The sequence below is a fragment of the Aplysia californica genome, unplaced genomic scaffold, assembly GCF_000002075.1.
Source record: "Aplysia californica isolate F4 #8 unplaced genomic scaffold, AplCal3.0 scaffold00762, whole genome shotgun sequence".
NCBI lineage: Eukaryota > Metazoa > Mollusca > Gastropoda > Aplysiida > Aplysiidae > Aplysia > Aplysia californica.
The window spans coordinates 141380-158049 of NW_004798032.1; the positions used below are offsets into that span (position 1 = coordinate 141380).

At 40.4% G+C, this 16670-nt stretch overlaps 1 protein-coding gene across 1 annotated transcript; it reads left to right on the forward strand.

Moving 5' to 3' along the window:
• The first annotated feature begins 2289 nt into the window (after positions 1-2289).
• On the forward strand, positions 2290-11761 carry LOC100533428 (40S ribosomal protein S16). Its single transcript, XM_005109292.2, has 6 exons — positions 2290-2319; positions 5913-5960; positions 6275-6376; positions 7568-7664; positions 9851-9898; positions 11563-11761. The coding sequence occupies exons 2-6, from the start codon at positions 5913-5915 to the stop codon at positions 11706-11708; spliced, it is 441 nt and encodes a 146-aa protein (XP_005109349.1). The 5' UTR covers positions 2290-2319; the 3' UTR covers positions 11709-11761.
• Positions 11762-16670: the final 4909 nt, after the last annotated feature.

Sequence of the window (16670 nt, forward strand, 5' to 3'; positions counted from 1 at the left end):
ACTTTCTGCCCGCCCCCCTTTGTATTATTTTTCTCTGGGCTACGGTGCGGACTTTTTCTTCAGCCTTTCAGCTGCTACCCCTTGCGCTCACTTGTTGCTATCTTTCAGCCGTGACTTTGTGATCTTAAGGTCGGAATAAGATCAATAACACTTGGTCTTTTTCGCGGCCAAAAAAATATCTCATATCAGAGGTCCGTGTGCAAGCAGAGCACGTTAAAGATACTTTGTGACCCTAAAATCGATAAGAATAGTCTTCGGCCGCCATCCAATTGAAAATGATTAACGTGCTTCGCGTGCTCATAATTAATGACCTGCAGTTGCAATTGCAGTAAAACAGTTGTAAATTATTTTTATTTTTTTAATATAGCCTATATTTATACAAACCTTCTTATAGTTTTCACTCTCCATCTTTCTCTTTCGATCTCCATTCTTTTCTATCTTTCTTTTTCTTTTTTCTTTCTTTCTCTCTCTCTCTCTCTCTTATCTCTCTCTCTCTCTCTCTCTCTCTCTCTCTCTCTCATTCTCACACGCGCGCGCACGCATGGGCGACGCATGCTTGGGCTAAACTAAATAGCTTGACACCCCCCCCCCTGCCCCTTCGCAAACTCCTCTTCCCTAAAAAAATTACAACGTCTGATAGTAGGCTACAACCTACCCTCAGAAAGCCCAGCGGAAACACCACTAGACAGTCGCTGCAGTACGTGGAACCCACGGGGAGCACGAGGCAGGGGTGGGCCTCGGGAAACATGGAGGAGATGTGTTTTAAGGTAAATGAGAGAGATGAAGCTCACTTGAAACGAGCTTGGAAGGATGGCGTGGGACAGAGATAAATGGAAAGAGCTTATTTGTATGTGGCCTTTACCCTGCCAGGGGTTAAGGAATTGATAATGACAACCTAGACCATCATATAAATTATAAGGCGGTCTTTTGAAATACAACCCAAAACTGAAGAATAGTTGTCGTTCTTGAGTACAGCCTAACACTAACAGCCAGTCTCAAATGAAATTATGTCTTATAAGAAAAAAGTGTGGTAAAAATTCGTGGCACAACTTATTGTCAAATATCTCTTTAACGGGTGAATCAATATGTCTCCCATACTTTGCACAGCAGGGTCAATTTGTCTTAACGTAATCATATTTTTCCACAACAATTGAGGCTAGATTTAAAAAACTTTTCTTCATAATCACCAATGACACTTTTTAGTGGCAAAACTAGATCTAGTTACAACAAATTTATAGGCCTACTGAACAATTAAAAAAACCTAAAAAAAGTGCGTTCAATAAAGATAATCTCGTGATTAGAAAAGAATGACAGACTTGCTTTTATATAGCCTAACCGATAAATTGTCCCAGCTGTAATTACCTTTTGAAATCAAAAGAGACATTTTCAAACCCACTGCGGATATTTTATTAGTATTTATTAAGAAATTTTCTAGAATACAGAGGTGATTACAAAAATGACAAATTAATACAAGTCACTGTGCAGAAGCTGGAGAGTCAATGTTAGGTAGTTGAGGAGATATTTGACAATTTAAGTTGAGCCACGATAAGTGCTCAGCAAAGTATGAATCCTTTTAATATACATGTATGTCAATATTCCTAATTGATGCGAGTAAATGACACACACACACGCGCGCCTCCCCCCTCTCTTTCTCTCTCTCTCTCTGTCCTCCCTCCCCCCCTCTCTCTCTCTTTCTCTCTCTCTCTCTCTCACACACACACACGCACACAGTATAGGCCACACACACACACACCGCGCGCGCGCACAAACACACAGGCACAAATTTAACACACCACACACACCGCGTTCCGTCCGTCTTCGAAACATACCAAGTAGGCCTTCCCATTTGCAACTGAGTGGATTGAAGGAAAAAAAACCCTGTAAAATTCTTTTCTCTAACATATAGATTTATGTCTTTAATACGTTTTTGAGGTTTATCCTTTTAAAAGTTTTTGAAGTGATCCAGCCATGATGCTTCATATAGGCCGTGAAACCTTCCTCAGGATTTACGATAGAGCATAGGCCTACACAATGATATATAAGTATTACTCATGGTTAAATTCCAAACAGGCTTATAGTAAGTTGTTGCCTTTCAAGCGTAGTTTTACCAACTCAGGACTAGCCTATCCTATAATTTATTTTTATTAAATATTATTAACTGGTAGGCCGACTGGCCAAATCAAAACCAGTGACCGTTTATTGGTTTGGCTAAATTGTTTCGCGGTCAAACAAGGAATTTATATTTTTATGTTTCTGCCATGCGCAACTTTATGAGGTTCTTACTTCCGCTTCCTTTCTTATTAGAACCTGCTTGCCAAGGTATGTCCCCAATGTGGTGTCGTGGTACTTTCCTTCTATTTTTCAATTTTATGCCTTAAATTCACTTAGTTTTGAGTTTTGTTTGTTATATATTGTTTGGAGCTCTTGTTATAGAATAATTTATACAGTTCCTTTCTTGTACCTTCCTGACAAAATCATAATAAATGGCTCGGACCAATTATCGATAATCGCGTGAACATCCTCTTCATTTCGAGTCTTCCTGTCACAGTATTTTCGTTATGAATTTTCATCATGGAATTACGACTCTGTAGCATATGATCACAATAGAATATACAGTATTTTTGTATAGCTTTTCACATGTGCAACCGTTGTGTTTGGGTTAGAGTCTAGAATCTACTTGAAAAGCCTTAGACTTGTGGTGTTGTTGGTCTTTGGTGGCTCTCTTTTGGGCTTGGGCTTGTTGTTGGGAGAAGTGGTCCCGACGACATGCGACTAAAGTCTAAACGTAGAATGACCCATCTCTTCCTGATTGGCTGCTAATTTTAGTAATGTGATGTCATCACTTCCTGGGATACCCACAGAATAACCGTGGAGTTACCAAAGGTTTTCCGGCACTACTTGGATATGGTGGTCCCGACTTTGGTGACGGAAATATATCCCAGAGAAAATCTAGAAGGCTGCTCTTATTGGCCCACATGGGCAAATAAGCTGGGGCTTATTGGCCCACATGGGCCATTTAATGCGTTGTTTTTTCAATGTATTTCATACGTGGTGTTATCGAAACTTGTTCTCTTTTATTTTTTCTCACTTTATCCCTTCTTGTTAATGTTTTCCTGAGGCATTCCCTCATTCCGTCTCGCACACATTTCTACAAGTCTACAGATTTGATTGTTTGTCAGCGTGTTCCTGCACTTCAGTGTTATTGTTATAATGCAGTAGTAGACTTTGATCATCTGCGAACGGTATTTCATTTAGAATTTAGATTCTGCGGATGTGGGCTTGCTTCTTTCGTCAAAGGGTATAATTGAGTTATTTCTTTGTTTACTCTATGTATACTGTGTTGGATGACAAGATGAAGATGTGTAACTTCTTAGACTTAGACTCTATTGTTCATCTTTTTATTTTTAGCATTAGTATTAGATTGGAAAACTATACATTCTCAATTTAAAATATATGATTGACGGACTTTGTGGATTTGGGGGGGGGAGGGAGAGAGAGAGAGAGAGAGAGAGAGAGAGAGAGAGATTTAGAGTGTTGTGGTTGGGGGGGGGGGGGGGGGGGGGACCAAATACAGGGGAGATAACTCGCAATTTTGTAGGCAAATAAGAAATAATCTAGGGCTAGGGCTAGATCTACATGATCTTTAGTCTTTGGAGATACCGCATGAAATGACATGTTGTTGGGTGGGTCAGTGGCTTCACCTATTATCCGTAACGATGTGTTTCGCACTATTAAATTTCACAATTGTGGCTAACTGTAGGTAGCGTGTCAGCCATGCTCTCTGGTGATAGAAGCATCGCTTAGATTCTAGATCTAGATCTAGATCGTTGATGCTCAGAACAGTAAAAACGCTGATGCTTGAAATTGAAACACGGTAGGCCTAAGACCTAAGCAAACGCAAAGACAATAAAGCGCGCTAAAATTGCCGTAAATACGCCCAGAGACCCCCCCCCCCCCCCAATGTTTGGAAGAGATAAGCTGCATCATCATCGCAGCACTGCATAATATCACATTAGTCATTACTGGTAGGCGTTTCCCAGAAAAATATCGCACCAAACGTCGTACCAAGATAGGTAGATCTATACACGATTCGTGGTGCCATGCAGTGGCTATGTTTAGATCTTGTAGTCACGTTATCGGAGGGGTATCCCGGTCTGATGTCGCACAAGATGGCTGCCTCACCTAAAAATAGTTTGCGTCTTTATGCGTTTAGTCACATGTGTCCCGTCTTAACTTCATAAACATTTATAAATCTACATTAGATCTTGATCTAGATCTATGTACACAATCGGAACAAAAATTTAAGTCGCTAAAAAGGAAAGGGGAAGGAGTTCGCTGAGGTTCGACCGACCAACACACGGAAGAGGGGGGGGCACTCTCCGGGAGAAGTGGTCCCGGCCTAATTAAATGGAAATATGTGACAAGCGGATAGATCTAGATCTAGCTAGAGAATGACAACTAAACGCCATTGGCTGGTATTTATAGTAACAGCCATCTTTGAAGTCGTTGAGGGATTCCCACTTTGTCAGTCATGGTGGCAACACGACAGCACAAGGGCAGCCTGCCGACTCAAGAGTATTTTCTTTGCAACTTGCTGAACTGTTCGGTTCAGTTCACTGTGATTGTGCAGCACTCTTCTTCCTCCCAGATTGGTTCTGATGCTGTACACTACGTAAACTGAGAAGACGACTGAGAGTATGCCTACTTCAATTTGGATAGGCCTTTCGAAAGCAAGTTCAAAGTTCAATGACCCAGTGCAAATTATCGAACGTTTCGACCCAGATAGTTTTTTAAAAGTTTTATAAACACAAGAAATTAAGCTCTTACAAGAGATTGGACTCAATAGGACGCTGAGCTGCAAATGAAGTAATTCGAGACTGCAAGGTTTGCAAATGGATAGGCCTACTGTGAGGTGCAAATGCAGTGTACTAGGGGAAACCACTAGGAACGACTCAAAGAGGGAAGGGGGGGGGGGTGATGAGGGGCAGAAAGCACGGCAGGAAAAATGACAGGGTGGAGGGTTGATGTTATGCCGACCAAAACAACAATGGTGACAGTTTAGACGACAGTCAGTTTCCCAGACGCACTTCATGATTGCTATTTCATTCACTAGGCCTGGGTGTAGTGTGTGTAATTTTGTCAAATCGATTTCCTCGATCTATTTTTTTTTTAACCTAGATCTATTACTCAATAACAAATTCGAGCTCAATTTTGCGAATTTCGAATAAAATAGACCAAAATATGGGGGGGGGGGGGTACCGAAATAATGCCCTATTTTGACACTAAACACTATCACAAACCATAATTTTTGTGACAGTCAAAGAGGGGATATTTTGAGCGGGGTACACCCTAACACTAGCCTAACCCTAAACCCTAACTGTCGTATACTTTGCTCAGTAGACCGTGTCATGGTATGTGCCGGCCTTTTTTTGTGGAACTCCACCGAAAAAAAGGGGGGGGCCTCCTCCCTGCTAAATTCGCTAAATTCACAAAAATAATGGTTTGTGACAGTTTTAAGTGCCAAAATGTTCTCAGCAAATTCTAAAAAAACCCATTAAGATAGTTCTGAAAATCGTCTAAAATGGTTTATGACTGTTACTATAAATCTACCTGTGGTCTTTTCACCCTGGTAACTCAGCTTTTTTACTCAATTTTCGATTTTGTGTATAAAAATCTATCGAGTTAGGGAGGGACTACTACTCCCGAAGAGTGACCCCGTTGGTTTATATTGGTGTAAGATTTAGATAAATCTAGTGGCCATATGAATATTTTGTTTGGTAGCCATATATACATTGGTGTGGCCCCATAAAGTAGATCTTGGTGCAATGTGATATTGATTCTTTCTGTGACATAAGACAAGAGTTAGCCCTTGGCCTAGATCTGTTTGTAATTGTTTTCTGCTTCTCTTTCAGATGCCAGCCAAGGGACCTTTGCAAGCTGTGCAAGTGTTTGGGCGCAAAGTATGTATGAGATGTAGCCTATGCTTTGAAAGTTGGCTTGTTTTTAAACGTTTAGGCAGTTTGTTTGTTTTTTTCAAACCCTTACCATCAAAGTTACAAGAGTTAGAATATATACTGAAATGCAGCAGAAAAAGCTGAATAACCGCAAAGGTCATATTGTACTATTAACTTTCTTGTGACTGTATATGTGCAGATGTCCATATCATGAGTTGGTTCAATGTTTGATTTGTCTTTTTTCATAGCTTTTGTGATGTTGACCTTTTTAAGGATTGTAAATGAGCACTTCTAAACATTTTTTTTTCTTCTTTTAACAGAAAACTGCCACAGCAGTTGCCCACTGCAAACGAGGCAACGGTCTCATCAAGGTGAATGGCCGTCCTCTTGAACAGATGGAGCCAGAGATTCTGAGAATCAAGGTATGTCGCAGTCGAAGATGCTGTCAGGAGTCGATACACCTTTCTGTTTTTTGGGGCGTATCCCATAAAATTTGTACTTTTTAGGCAAGAGTGGTGATTTATTTTTCCTTGTTTCTATTGACAGAACTGCACTAAGTTTTGGCTATGTTCACCAGGAGAGCCTTGAACTGTTTAACCCTATCCGTACATCGTGTTTTCACTATCGTATCCATACGATGTGGGGAACTCTGTGCCACCACTTTCCAAAGAGGATATTTACTAGTTACTCCGATCCGTACGCTTTGCATAGCAGTCTGTCAAAATGATTTTTTGAGAAATACGGAAAGTTTCAAAGAGATCTTCACGCTAGAAGTATTCTAAAATGTGAAGAATGCAACCCCGGGGGTACAAAATCACCTTGGGCGTACGGATAGGGTTAATTAAATCGTCAAAGACGAGTTGAGCACAAATTTTATGTGGACGCTTCATTTCGATTCACTGAATCTTTACACCATTTGGATGATGTACTTTCCCTTACTTCGCAACATACTGTTTTGCATGCACATACCGAAATAGGTAGACAGGGAAAGTCTTTTCGTTGTTGGTGAATTTCAGGTTTTATATGGTCACTTTTATCAAGCAGGGTGGGTGGTTGGCGGGCGCTCTGGGTGGTGTGGTTTGCTCCTTCTTTCCTATCAAACATCTGTCGTCCTTATCTTCCCTTCTTCTTTTTTATGTTTGTTACTCTCTTATAACGCCTCTTTCTGGCGCTCATATGACCTTATGCAGTTGCGAGTGCCGTAAAACCCTTTACTAAAACTAAATAAAACAACAAGCGGGCTAACCCAGATTTCTTGGTTTTCCAGAAATCTTGACCTAACACCAAAAGTGAACATTGAACTTCCTGTAGGAGAAGTTTGATTTCGTTGGTGTGTGTATTTGTTTGGTTATGTAGAGAACTCCCCTTGTCTTTTAAATAGACTGAACAAGGGGCAAAAACTTTTCCTTCGATTTTCTCAAAACCTTTTTCGAGATAGCCCTCTTGTGCTTAAAAGCGACCGTATAAGAACATATTTTTAAAAAAATGTGGGATCAGGAAATCTTTTGACTATGTGCGAACTGATTGTAGTCAAGTTTTAGAAAAATGTGTTATTGTCCTCTTTGTGATAGACACGACAAGTCTTATTTCACCTGTCTGTCTGTGTTTTCCAGCTCCAAGAGCCAGTCCTCCTGTTGGGAAAGGAGAGATTTGCCGGTGTTGACATCAGAGTCAGGGTGAAGGGAGGCGGTCACGTGGCACAGATTTATGGTAAGCTGTAGGGAGAGCATCGTCATTTGTTCTGTTTGAGGAGCCACCCGGTATATTTTGTTGTGGTTGTTGGTGTAAAAAACGTGGTGGGAGGGGGTTAAAAACATGAGGGGGGGGGGTGGCGATCTTTGGTCACAAGTTGAGTAAAATTTTAAATGACATTTTTCTTTTATTTGATAACTGAGTGTTTGGAGGTCTTGCTAATAACCGTTTTCCAAGAGCACAAACATCACTGTTTATAATTATTGCATTTTATGAATCACTGAGTGGTTCTTGTAAAATGGAACTCGAATTTTCCTTCTCAGCATTACATTTTTTGACTTCCAAAATATTAGATTCTTTTCTGTGTTCTAATTTGCAGTAGTGTTCATAATTTTAGTGTTGTAGTAGCCGTCAAGGTGGACTCTTACTGCAGCCAGACAATGAGCTTATTTGGCAAATGTTGGTTGGTGCAGAAGGTGGAATTGTTTTGTTGTGTGCACATGTAGACCCAGGTTGTTATATATAGCTTCGAAAAAAGAAGCTTGTGCTTTGGAAAGCAGCTGTAGACTTGTTAGTTACGCTTGAGTATGAGATGGGGAGGGGGGGGGGAGTGTTGGGTTCCCACATTTTGTGTTTATTGTCCTGAAAAAATGCGGCCCCCCTGTGGTAACCATTAAAAGGATTATTTTGAAAAATAGCTTTGCTTTGACCTAGGGGTAGATGCTTACTTCCCAACAAAAAGGGAATGAAATGTTTGTTTGCCTGTTCTGGGAAGTAAGCATCTACCCCTGCCAGTGTAAGCGAAATCCAGATCGCAGGTAAAAACAAACAGGGCCTCATTCATCGGTAAATACTAAAAGTTGTTTTTCTTTGACGAAAAGTTACAGTAAGAAAAATGTTATAAATTGTCTTGAAATTGCCAGTGTGAATGCTCATCAAGATCTGTGGACTTATTTGCATCTAATCTAAATCTACTACGTGTTGATTTTTACTTTAGTCAGTTTCAGAGAAAGATGTTCTGTTTTATGTTTGTGAAGAGAATTTTTCTTGGTCGATGGTGGGTGGTTCGTGGGTGCTCTGGTGTGGTTTGCTTCTTCTTACCTATCAAACATCTATTGTCCTTATCTCCCCTCCTTCTTTTTTGTGTTTTGTTACTCCCTTGTTGCACCTATTATCTTCGGCACTTGTATTACCTTATTGTGTTGCAAGTGCTGTAAGACTCTTTACTAAAACTAAACTTGGTCGATGTTAAGTAGGAACAACCGTGCACAATCATTGTCAGCTTCTCTCGGGTTGGTCCGTGGAGGAGCTTGTGCTAATTGTGCTACAGTAGAGCTCTCTCGGAGCTCCCTTTTGTCCACACAGCGCTCACACTGACAAGACTTGTGGCGGCTGATCTTTAGGAAAGGGACACTAGCAAACACTTGGATCTGTTGCATTTCTGTGAATTGTCTATACTCTTTTTTTCTTATTTATTGTTACATGCACTGCCTTCTTGAATTCAAGGAGTCCTTGAGAACTCCTTGAATTTGCATTAAATAAAAAAAAAAATCTCCTTAAAACTCCTTCAATTTCGGCGGATCGGACATGGAACATAATTTTAGTCGGAAAATCGAAACTATGATTCCTTTGGGACAAGTGTGGGCCTATTCGGAAATAGACTTTCGGCATGAATTTCCTGACCAAATCTCCTTGAAATTTTACAATTTTCCCTTGAAATCTCCTTGAATTTGGAAGGGGGTTCATGGCAGGAACCCCTCATACAGTGTAGTCTACGTACACCAAATGTGGTTAATAGGAAAACAGGTGTAAACTCTTAAGAAAATAAAATCTCCCCAATTTGAGCAACCTCTTGCCATCGAAAATCCAACTAAACCAAAGACAATCCATCTTTTCCGCAGACTTCATTTTGAGCAGATTCCATTGTAATGTGTTTTCATTTCCTATTTTGTACACAGTTGAAGTCCCATTTGAAGATTTATTTTGTAGTTTTTTTTGTTTTCGCATGAGCCTTCCCTCATCGTTTTCTGCGTTCTTGCTTTTATTGCTGTAGTGATTAACCCCCATAGCATAGACTTGAATAGTCGGGACTGCATCTAATGCCAGTTTGTCCTTGCTCACGTACAATGGCTCATTTGTTCGGTTATGTTTTGTAAAAGAAATGTGTATGTTTTCTAAACCCATCCCATGTTTTTATTTCACAGCTATCAGACAAGCTATTTCCAAGGCTATCGTATCCTACTACCAGAAATGTAAGTTTTTCTTTTTTTCAAGATAATAATGAAAATAATTTTACGGAGGACGACTGGAAGGGTGTTTTGAGGCAGTTGACAATGAGCTTTGTCATGTTTATTCTATTGGGTCATCATAATGAAATGACCAGTGAGGGGGATGTGTGTGTGTGATTTCTCTCCCCCCACCACCACCACTGATGTTTGCTGTCATGTGGAATATTCCTTTTATATTGCCTTGCAACTTGAATGTTGTATACCGAAACAAAAATTCTTGGGGGGGGGGGGGGGGGGGTAAAAAGATAAATAAAGATCGTTTTAGGAAATATATAACTTTATGTGCACAGATTCTTGGAAATGTTCTAACCCACAACTTCAGTTGGGCTCCAAACTGTCACTCTCAGCCTCGCGGTCAGGTCTTAGGTCTAAATTCTACATGCGATTTATCTGAACTGCCCCAAACTCCTGATGCTACGTTTTCATTAGTATCTGATTCATTGTTTGCTTTTCAAGCTCAATTGTGGCGCTTTCCAAGAGAGACTCCTACGAAGTGTTGGAAACGCAATTGCACTTCAATCGGTCTAATATGAAAACTACTTGCCCCAATAATTTAGTTTTGGAATCAACCGGAAGAACAAACATTTTGCATTAACTATATAAAATGAAATCTCTGTCCCAGAGTCTTGTCTTGTCCAGACGACACATCGTTTCTGAACACGCCCAGTCGGAACGGGCAGGTTAAGGGGTAATGTGTTAATCTATAGCTTCTATAACTTATTCACTTTTGTCTGTCTGCGTGAACATTTTAAAAAACTCATTTGTTAATTTACTTACCCATGCCCATGAAACTTTGCATGGCACTAGAGCAAGCCAGTGACCAAGTAAAAAAACAAAAACCCAACAAAAACTTGATTCAGTACTAAATAATAATAATAATAGATAGCATTTGTATAGCGCATATCCCCGCTCAGCAGCAGGCTCTATGCGCTTTACACTATATTATTACCCCAGCAGACCATAGAACACTCCGAAACATTCTCAGCTTCCCGGGAAGCATACAGTGCAAGCAGCCGATTAAGCGCTCAAACACTAACAAACTGACAAGATCTTTTGCTGTCTATAGCCGGGTACCCATTCCCACCTGGGTGAAGTGAGGAAAATTCGTGTAAAGTGCCTTTCCCAAGGACACAACGTCGGGCCCCTGACGGGATTCGAACCCACGACCTTACGGTTGCATGTCCGAGAGCCTAACCACTAGGCCACCGACGCCACAGTACTATAAAAAGTTTTTCTCTTTGGGTCCTATGTTAAAAACCGCTCTTTGGATGCATACACAGGATTACTAAACTAAATAACTTACAGCAACCTAGCCAATAAATTGCTCATTTTGAGACGGCACCACCCAACAAGATAAAATCTTAAACACTTGTACGACCTATTTGTGTTGCGAGTGCCGTAACACTTTCGCTTAAACTAAACTGTGGGTGGTTGGCGGGTGCTCTGGTGTGGTTTGCTCCTTCTTTCCTATAAAAAACCTATCTTTTCTATCTCCCCTCCTTTTTTGTGTTTGTTACTCTTGTAACACCACTTCAGCACTTATATGACCTTAATGTGTTGCCAGTGCCGTAAAACGCTTACTGAAACTTACACTAAACTGAAGTTATCTTGCATTTTGTCCTCCCCAGACGTGGATGAGGCGTCCAAGAAGGAGATCAAGGACATCCTGATCCAGTACGACAGATCGCTGCTGGTTGCTGACCCGAGGCGCTGCGAGCCCAAGAAGTTTGGAGGTCCCGGAGCCCGCGCTCGTTACCAGAAATCTTACCGTTAAGATTATTGTCTGGATGTTTCTCGTCGATTAAAGTTCCCGCTGGGAGTAACAAATTTGTGACTTCCCTGTCTTGTTTTATAGCTCGTCTTGTGTGCATTGCAGTAGGTGGTTGGCGGGTGCTCTGGTATTTTTTACTCCTGCTTTCCTATCAAACGTCAATATCTCCCTTTTCTTTCCTCATCCTTGCTATCGTCATTTTTTCCTCTACTTCTTTTGTATGTTTGTCACTCTCTTGTGGTTGGCGGGTGCTCTGGTGGGGTTTGCTTCTTTTTTCCTATCATACGTCTATCGTCTTTATCTCCTCTCCTTTTTTATGTTTGTTTCTCTCGTGTAACACCTCTAATCTTCGGCACTTATATACCTTATTGTGTTGCTAGTGCTGTAAAACTCTTACTAAAAAAAACTCTCTTGTGAACTGCTATTTCCGGGGTGCCTTGATAGTAGAAGCAGACTAAGTTCTGTTGAGGCTAGAGAGGTGAGCAGAGTAAGTCTGATTCTCTGTTTGGACTTCTCTGTGAGAAGTGTAGCTATTTCACTTCGGATAGACGATGAAAAAAAAGTGATAATGTAGGTTTTTTTTTATACCACTGGCTTTGACCACGCCTGTCGCAGCCAATCCCAACTAAGAGAGATACACCATCCTACAGCAGAAAGACTGAGATAAAAATTCTCCTCACTCTGGAATCGAACTCCGGGTCTCCTGTGTGCAACAGTGAAGCGCCTAACTGCTAACATCTACACCATAGGGGCTGGTAGACCTCAGATCTGAATGTTGATGTATGTCTACATCTCTGACGCTGGTTGATGTTTCCCTGTCTCAGAATCACAAAGTTCTGTTTGCTCGATTGCCTACTTTTGAGAAATTTGACCAAAAAAATTTTGAATTTCACGTGGCAAGCTTTTCCGGACGCAATTCTTTGAATATCTTGATAACGACCACAAATAATCCTACAATTTTGATAGGGCAGATGGAGGACGCTCAATGTTAAAAACAATCAGGAAACGACAAATGCAGTTTTTGGGACACCTGAATATACATAAGGGTCTTGAACATCTAGCTCTCACTGGCAAAATTGAGGGTAAGCGAGGCAGGGGTAGGCCCAGAACAATATACTTTAGGAACCTACACAAATGGGTAACAGGGAAAGATCAGGGAAACGTAGCTTTTCTGAGAGCATCCGAGCAAAGGAATGAATGGAAAATCATGATCGCCGATGACTGTCGCAGATCTGGCACTGGATGATGATGAGATGGAGGAACATTTGGTTTCTGATCTCACGGTCTTAGTCAAAAAACGGCTAAAATGTAAGTGTAATTCTTAGGTGTAGCGGTATGTCAACATCACGGTTGCTGGTTGGCGTTGTGCATATGCGACTGGCAAGTTGGTGACTGCCTGTGGTTGGTTGGCGGGTGCTCTGGTGTGGTATGCTTCTTCTTTCCTTTTAATCATCAATCGTCTTTATCTCCCCTTCTTCTTTTTTATGTTTGTTACTCTCTTGTAACACCTCTAATCTTCTGGCGCTCATATGACCTTATGCTGTTGCGAGCGTAGAAAAACCTCTACTAAAACTTTTTTTAAAAGGTGACTGCCTGGGCTTCAGCGGTCAGGTTTTCAAGCTGCATGTAACACAATGGTGCTTTCTGACACTGACAGGTCACCTGGGGCAAAATTGCAAGGGGGAATGGAGTGCTCCCTTTTTGGGTCTTTTCCTTTCACTTACACTCTTTCTTACTTCTTTGCTGACCTTTTGTGTTGGAAGAAATTCTCAACAAAATCAAAGAACAGAAGAGTAGGTGGTTGGCGGGTGCTCTGGTGTGGTTTGCTTCTTCTTTCCTATCAAACATCTATTGTTCCCATCTCTCTTCCTTTTTGATTTTTTTGTGTTTGTCAATGTTGCTTTCTCGTAACACCTTATCTTTCATTTGGCACTTACTACACGTTATATAACCTAGGCTCAAATTTTGTTGCAAGTGCCGTAAAACTTACCTAAACAAAGAGAAGCTAGAACACTCACTAGTTCATGCTGACTAATTCCAGCGGTCTGGGTACTGCACACATGTACATGTACTGTGTTGTACCTTAAAAAAAAAATAATTTGTAAAATTGTATTATTTTATATTTTAATTTTTTTTAAAGGATTTTATTAAATTATAAAAAAAAAAAATTTTAAAAAATAGATATATACTTTTTTTCTTTAAAATTTATTTTTAAAAAATTGTTTTAATTAAAGAAATTTTTATTTAACAAAAACATTTTATTATGAAAAAAAAAATTTATTATTTATTTTATTTATCTAAATCTATCTATTTTTAAAAAGTGCTGTAACTTTGTAATGGAGCTGTGAACGATAATGGATGAACGGGCTGAGAGCACTGAATTGTGTCATCATCAAAATACCTTTCACTTTTACCCCTGGCAGGGTATAGGCCATACAAACTTCCATTTATCTCTGTCCTGGTCCATCCTTCCAAGCTCGTACCAAGTGAGCTTCGTCTCTCTCATGTCCCTTTCCACACGTCTCCTCCGTGTTTCCCATGGCCTACCCCTGCCTCGTGCCCCCTGTGGGTTCCATTACAGTGACTGTCCTGTGGTGATGTTTCCGCTGGGATTTTTGAGGGTGTGTCCCATCCATCGCCTCTTTCTTAGTCCTATTTCTAATTCTATATCCCACAGCTCTTCATTTCTTATTCTATCCTGTCACTTATCTTCTTAGGATACTCCTCATACTCCTGTGTGGGTGGTTGGCGGGTGGTCTGGTGTGGTTTGCTTCTTCTTTCCTATCATACATCTATCGTCTTTATCTCTCCTTTTTTGTGTTTGTTACTCTCTTGTAACGCCTCTAATCTTTGGCTCTTATATGACCGTAATGTGTTGCAAGTGCCGTAAAACTCTTACTGAAACTTCATATATCTGTAAGGGCCAACTTGTGCTGAGAGTGAGAGATACAATATCCCAGCAGAAAGTCAAAGTCAAAGTGAGATTGAAAGACAGAGATAAAAATTTCTTCCGACTTAGAGTCCTGTGTGTGTGATGATAAAACGCCTACACGCTACACCACAGATGCCAGTAGGTAAAGGCTCATGTCTCTCTCGTCTTGGGAAAGGACAACACGTGTGGACACATTACATATAGGCCTACCTGATATGGTCGCTTTTAAGCACAAGTTTTTGCCCCTTTCAGTTTCTATAAACAGTAACAGGGATGCCAAATCTCCGGTTTTTTCATACACTTGCAAAGGAAAGGGGGATGGTAAGAGAAATGTTTTTGTTTGCTCATTGAAAGATTTTACAAGGTTCGTTTTAGGTGAGGTGTGATGCTCCGCTCATTTTCAGTTAAAAAGAAAAATCATTTGGCATCCCTGTATAAAAGACAAGGAGAGTTTTCTCTATAACCGAACAAATAAAAGATACACCAAGGAAACCAAACTTTTATAGTAGTGTAGTAGTAGGTAGGGCAACGCCCACTTTTGGCATTCATCAAGATTTCTGGAAACCCCCGAAATCTGGGTTAGGCCGCTTGTCCTTGAAAGTAAAAGTAAAAGCGACCATTTATTGCTGGGAAAGGGCGACACATGTACAAGTAGGCTACATGTACACATTACCTCATTTATTGCTGGGAAAGAAGTAGACTGACACAAACAACAGAGGGAAAAGATGGAAGTAGGTTTTATCAGTTTCATTTTTTTGCAAGAGTTTTATTTTCAACACTTGCAACACAAATGAGTCATATTATATCTGCTGAAGATTAGAGGTTTTACTAGAAAGTAACATTCAAAGTAAAGGAGAGAGACAAAGACGATAAATGTTGGATGGAAGGCAGCCGCTATTTTCATGACATGTTGTGGAAAAAAAATCTACGTGCGTTTTCACGACTTGATTTTCTCTTTTTTCTCTTTGCACCAATCAGTAAACAGCTGGGTCATGCCAAAGGGTATAGATTAGACTCTCTGCCCTCTGCTGGCCATGCTTTTCTCTCTCTCTCTCAATAAGAATGGCGGATGCAAATCCCCATCCCTTCGAAGTGGGACGAATCTTTAAATTGTATTGTGAGTTGACGGAAAGAAGAAGCAAACCACACCAGAGCACCTGTCAACCACCCACAACCTCCCAACTGCCCCAGTATAATAATAATGAATGATAATGGTGATGATACGAAAATAATAATGATGACACAAATTGGAAAAAGAAACACAACAAGAGCTTTCAATCATATATTTTTTTTTCTTCAAATTTTATTGCTGCTTGTCCAAATTCTCTCAGTTAGTTACATCATGTACGTACTACTATGCACACGTGTACCTCTAGTGGTTGCAAAACTGACGTGGTGAACAGAACCACTACAGTCGGCCAGTAGTAGTAGTGCTTTTGCAGCAAGCTGACCACACGAGTGGACGATATTACAAGTGGTGCTATCTTGAAGTAGATTCATTTACACACACACCAAAACTGAGATTGTTGACTGAAACACGTTTTTTTTTTTTTTTAGCTGACAAAATGAAAGAGAATAGATAGAGTGAGAGAGAGGTAGAGAGAGAGAGAGAGATGGGTGATGTAGAAGAAGTAGAAGATTATGAACATGCTGCCAATATAACAATTATTACATGGGTAAGATTTTTATGCTTAGATTTGTGATGGCCTTATCATATCTGCAAACATACAGAAGAATTATGCGGAACTATCATCATTAAATTAACAACACACAATAAGACACGTAATTTCTCGTAAAGCAAAAGTGGTGAGCAAATCTGTGTCCTCTCTAATTTTTTACAACATGTGCAAACCTGCCCCCTGTATAGTAGTAGTATTCCCTGAAAAATTTATCCCCCCCCCCCCCCCCCCCAAATTTTTACTACTCAGTGAACGAACAAACAGAAGGTCTTGGGGACATTCTTTGTTACTCGCTAATCCAACAAATGATGTACAAGCACAAGCACAAAAAAAAGTATTGTATAATTCGCACAA

What these genes read in the sequence shown, in the direction of transcription:
- LOC100533428 (XM_005109292.2), top strand. Translation starts at nt 5,913, where the DNA reads ATGCCAGCCAAGGGACCTTTGCAAGCTGTGCAAGTGTTTGGGCGCAAA. An exon ending in TGCAAGTGTTTGGGCGCAAA is followed by an intron (nt 5,961 to 6,274) that starts GTATGTATGAGA and finishes TTCTTTTAACAG; the next exon opens with AAAACTGCCACAGCAGTTGC. An exon ending in CAGAGATTCTGAGAATCAAG is followed by an intron (nt 6,377 to 7,567) that starts GTATGTCGCAGT and finishes TGTGTTTTCCAG; the next exon opens with CTCCAAGAGCCAGTCCTCCT.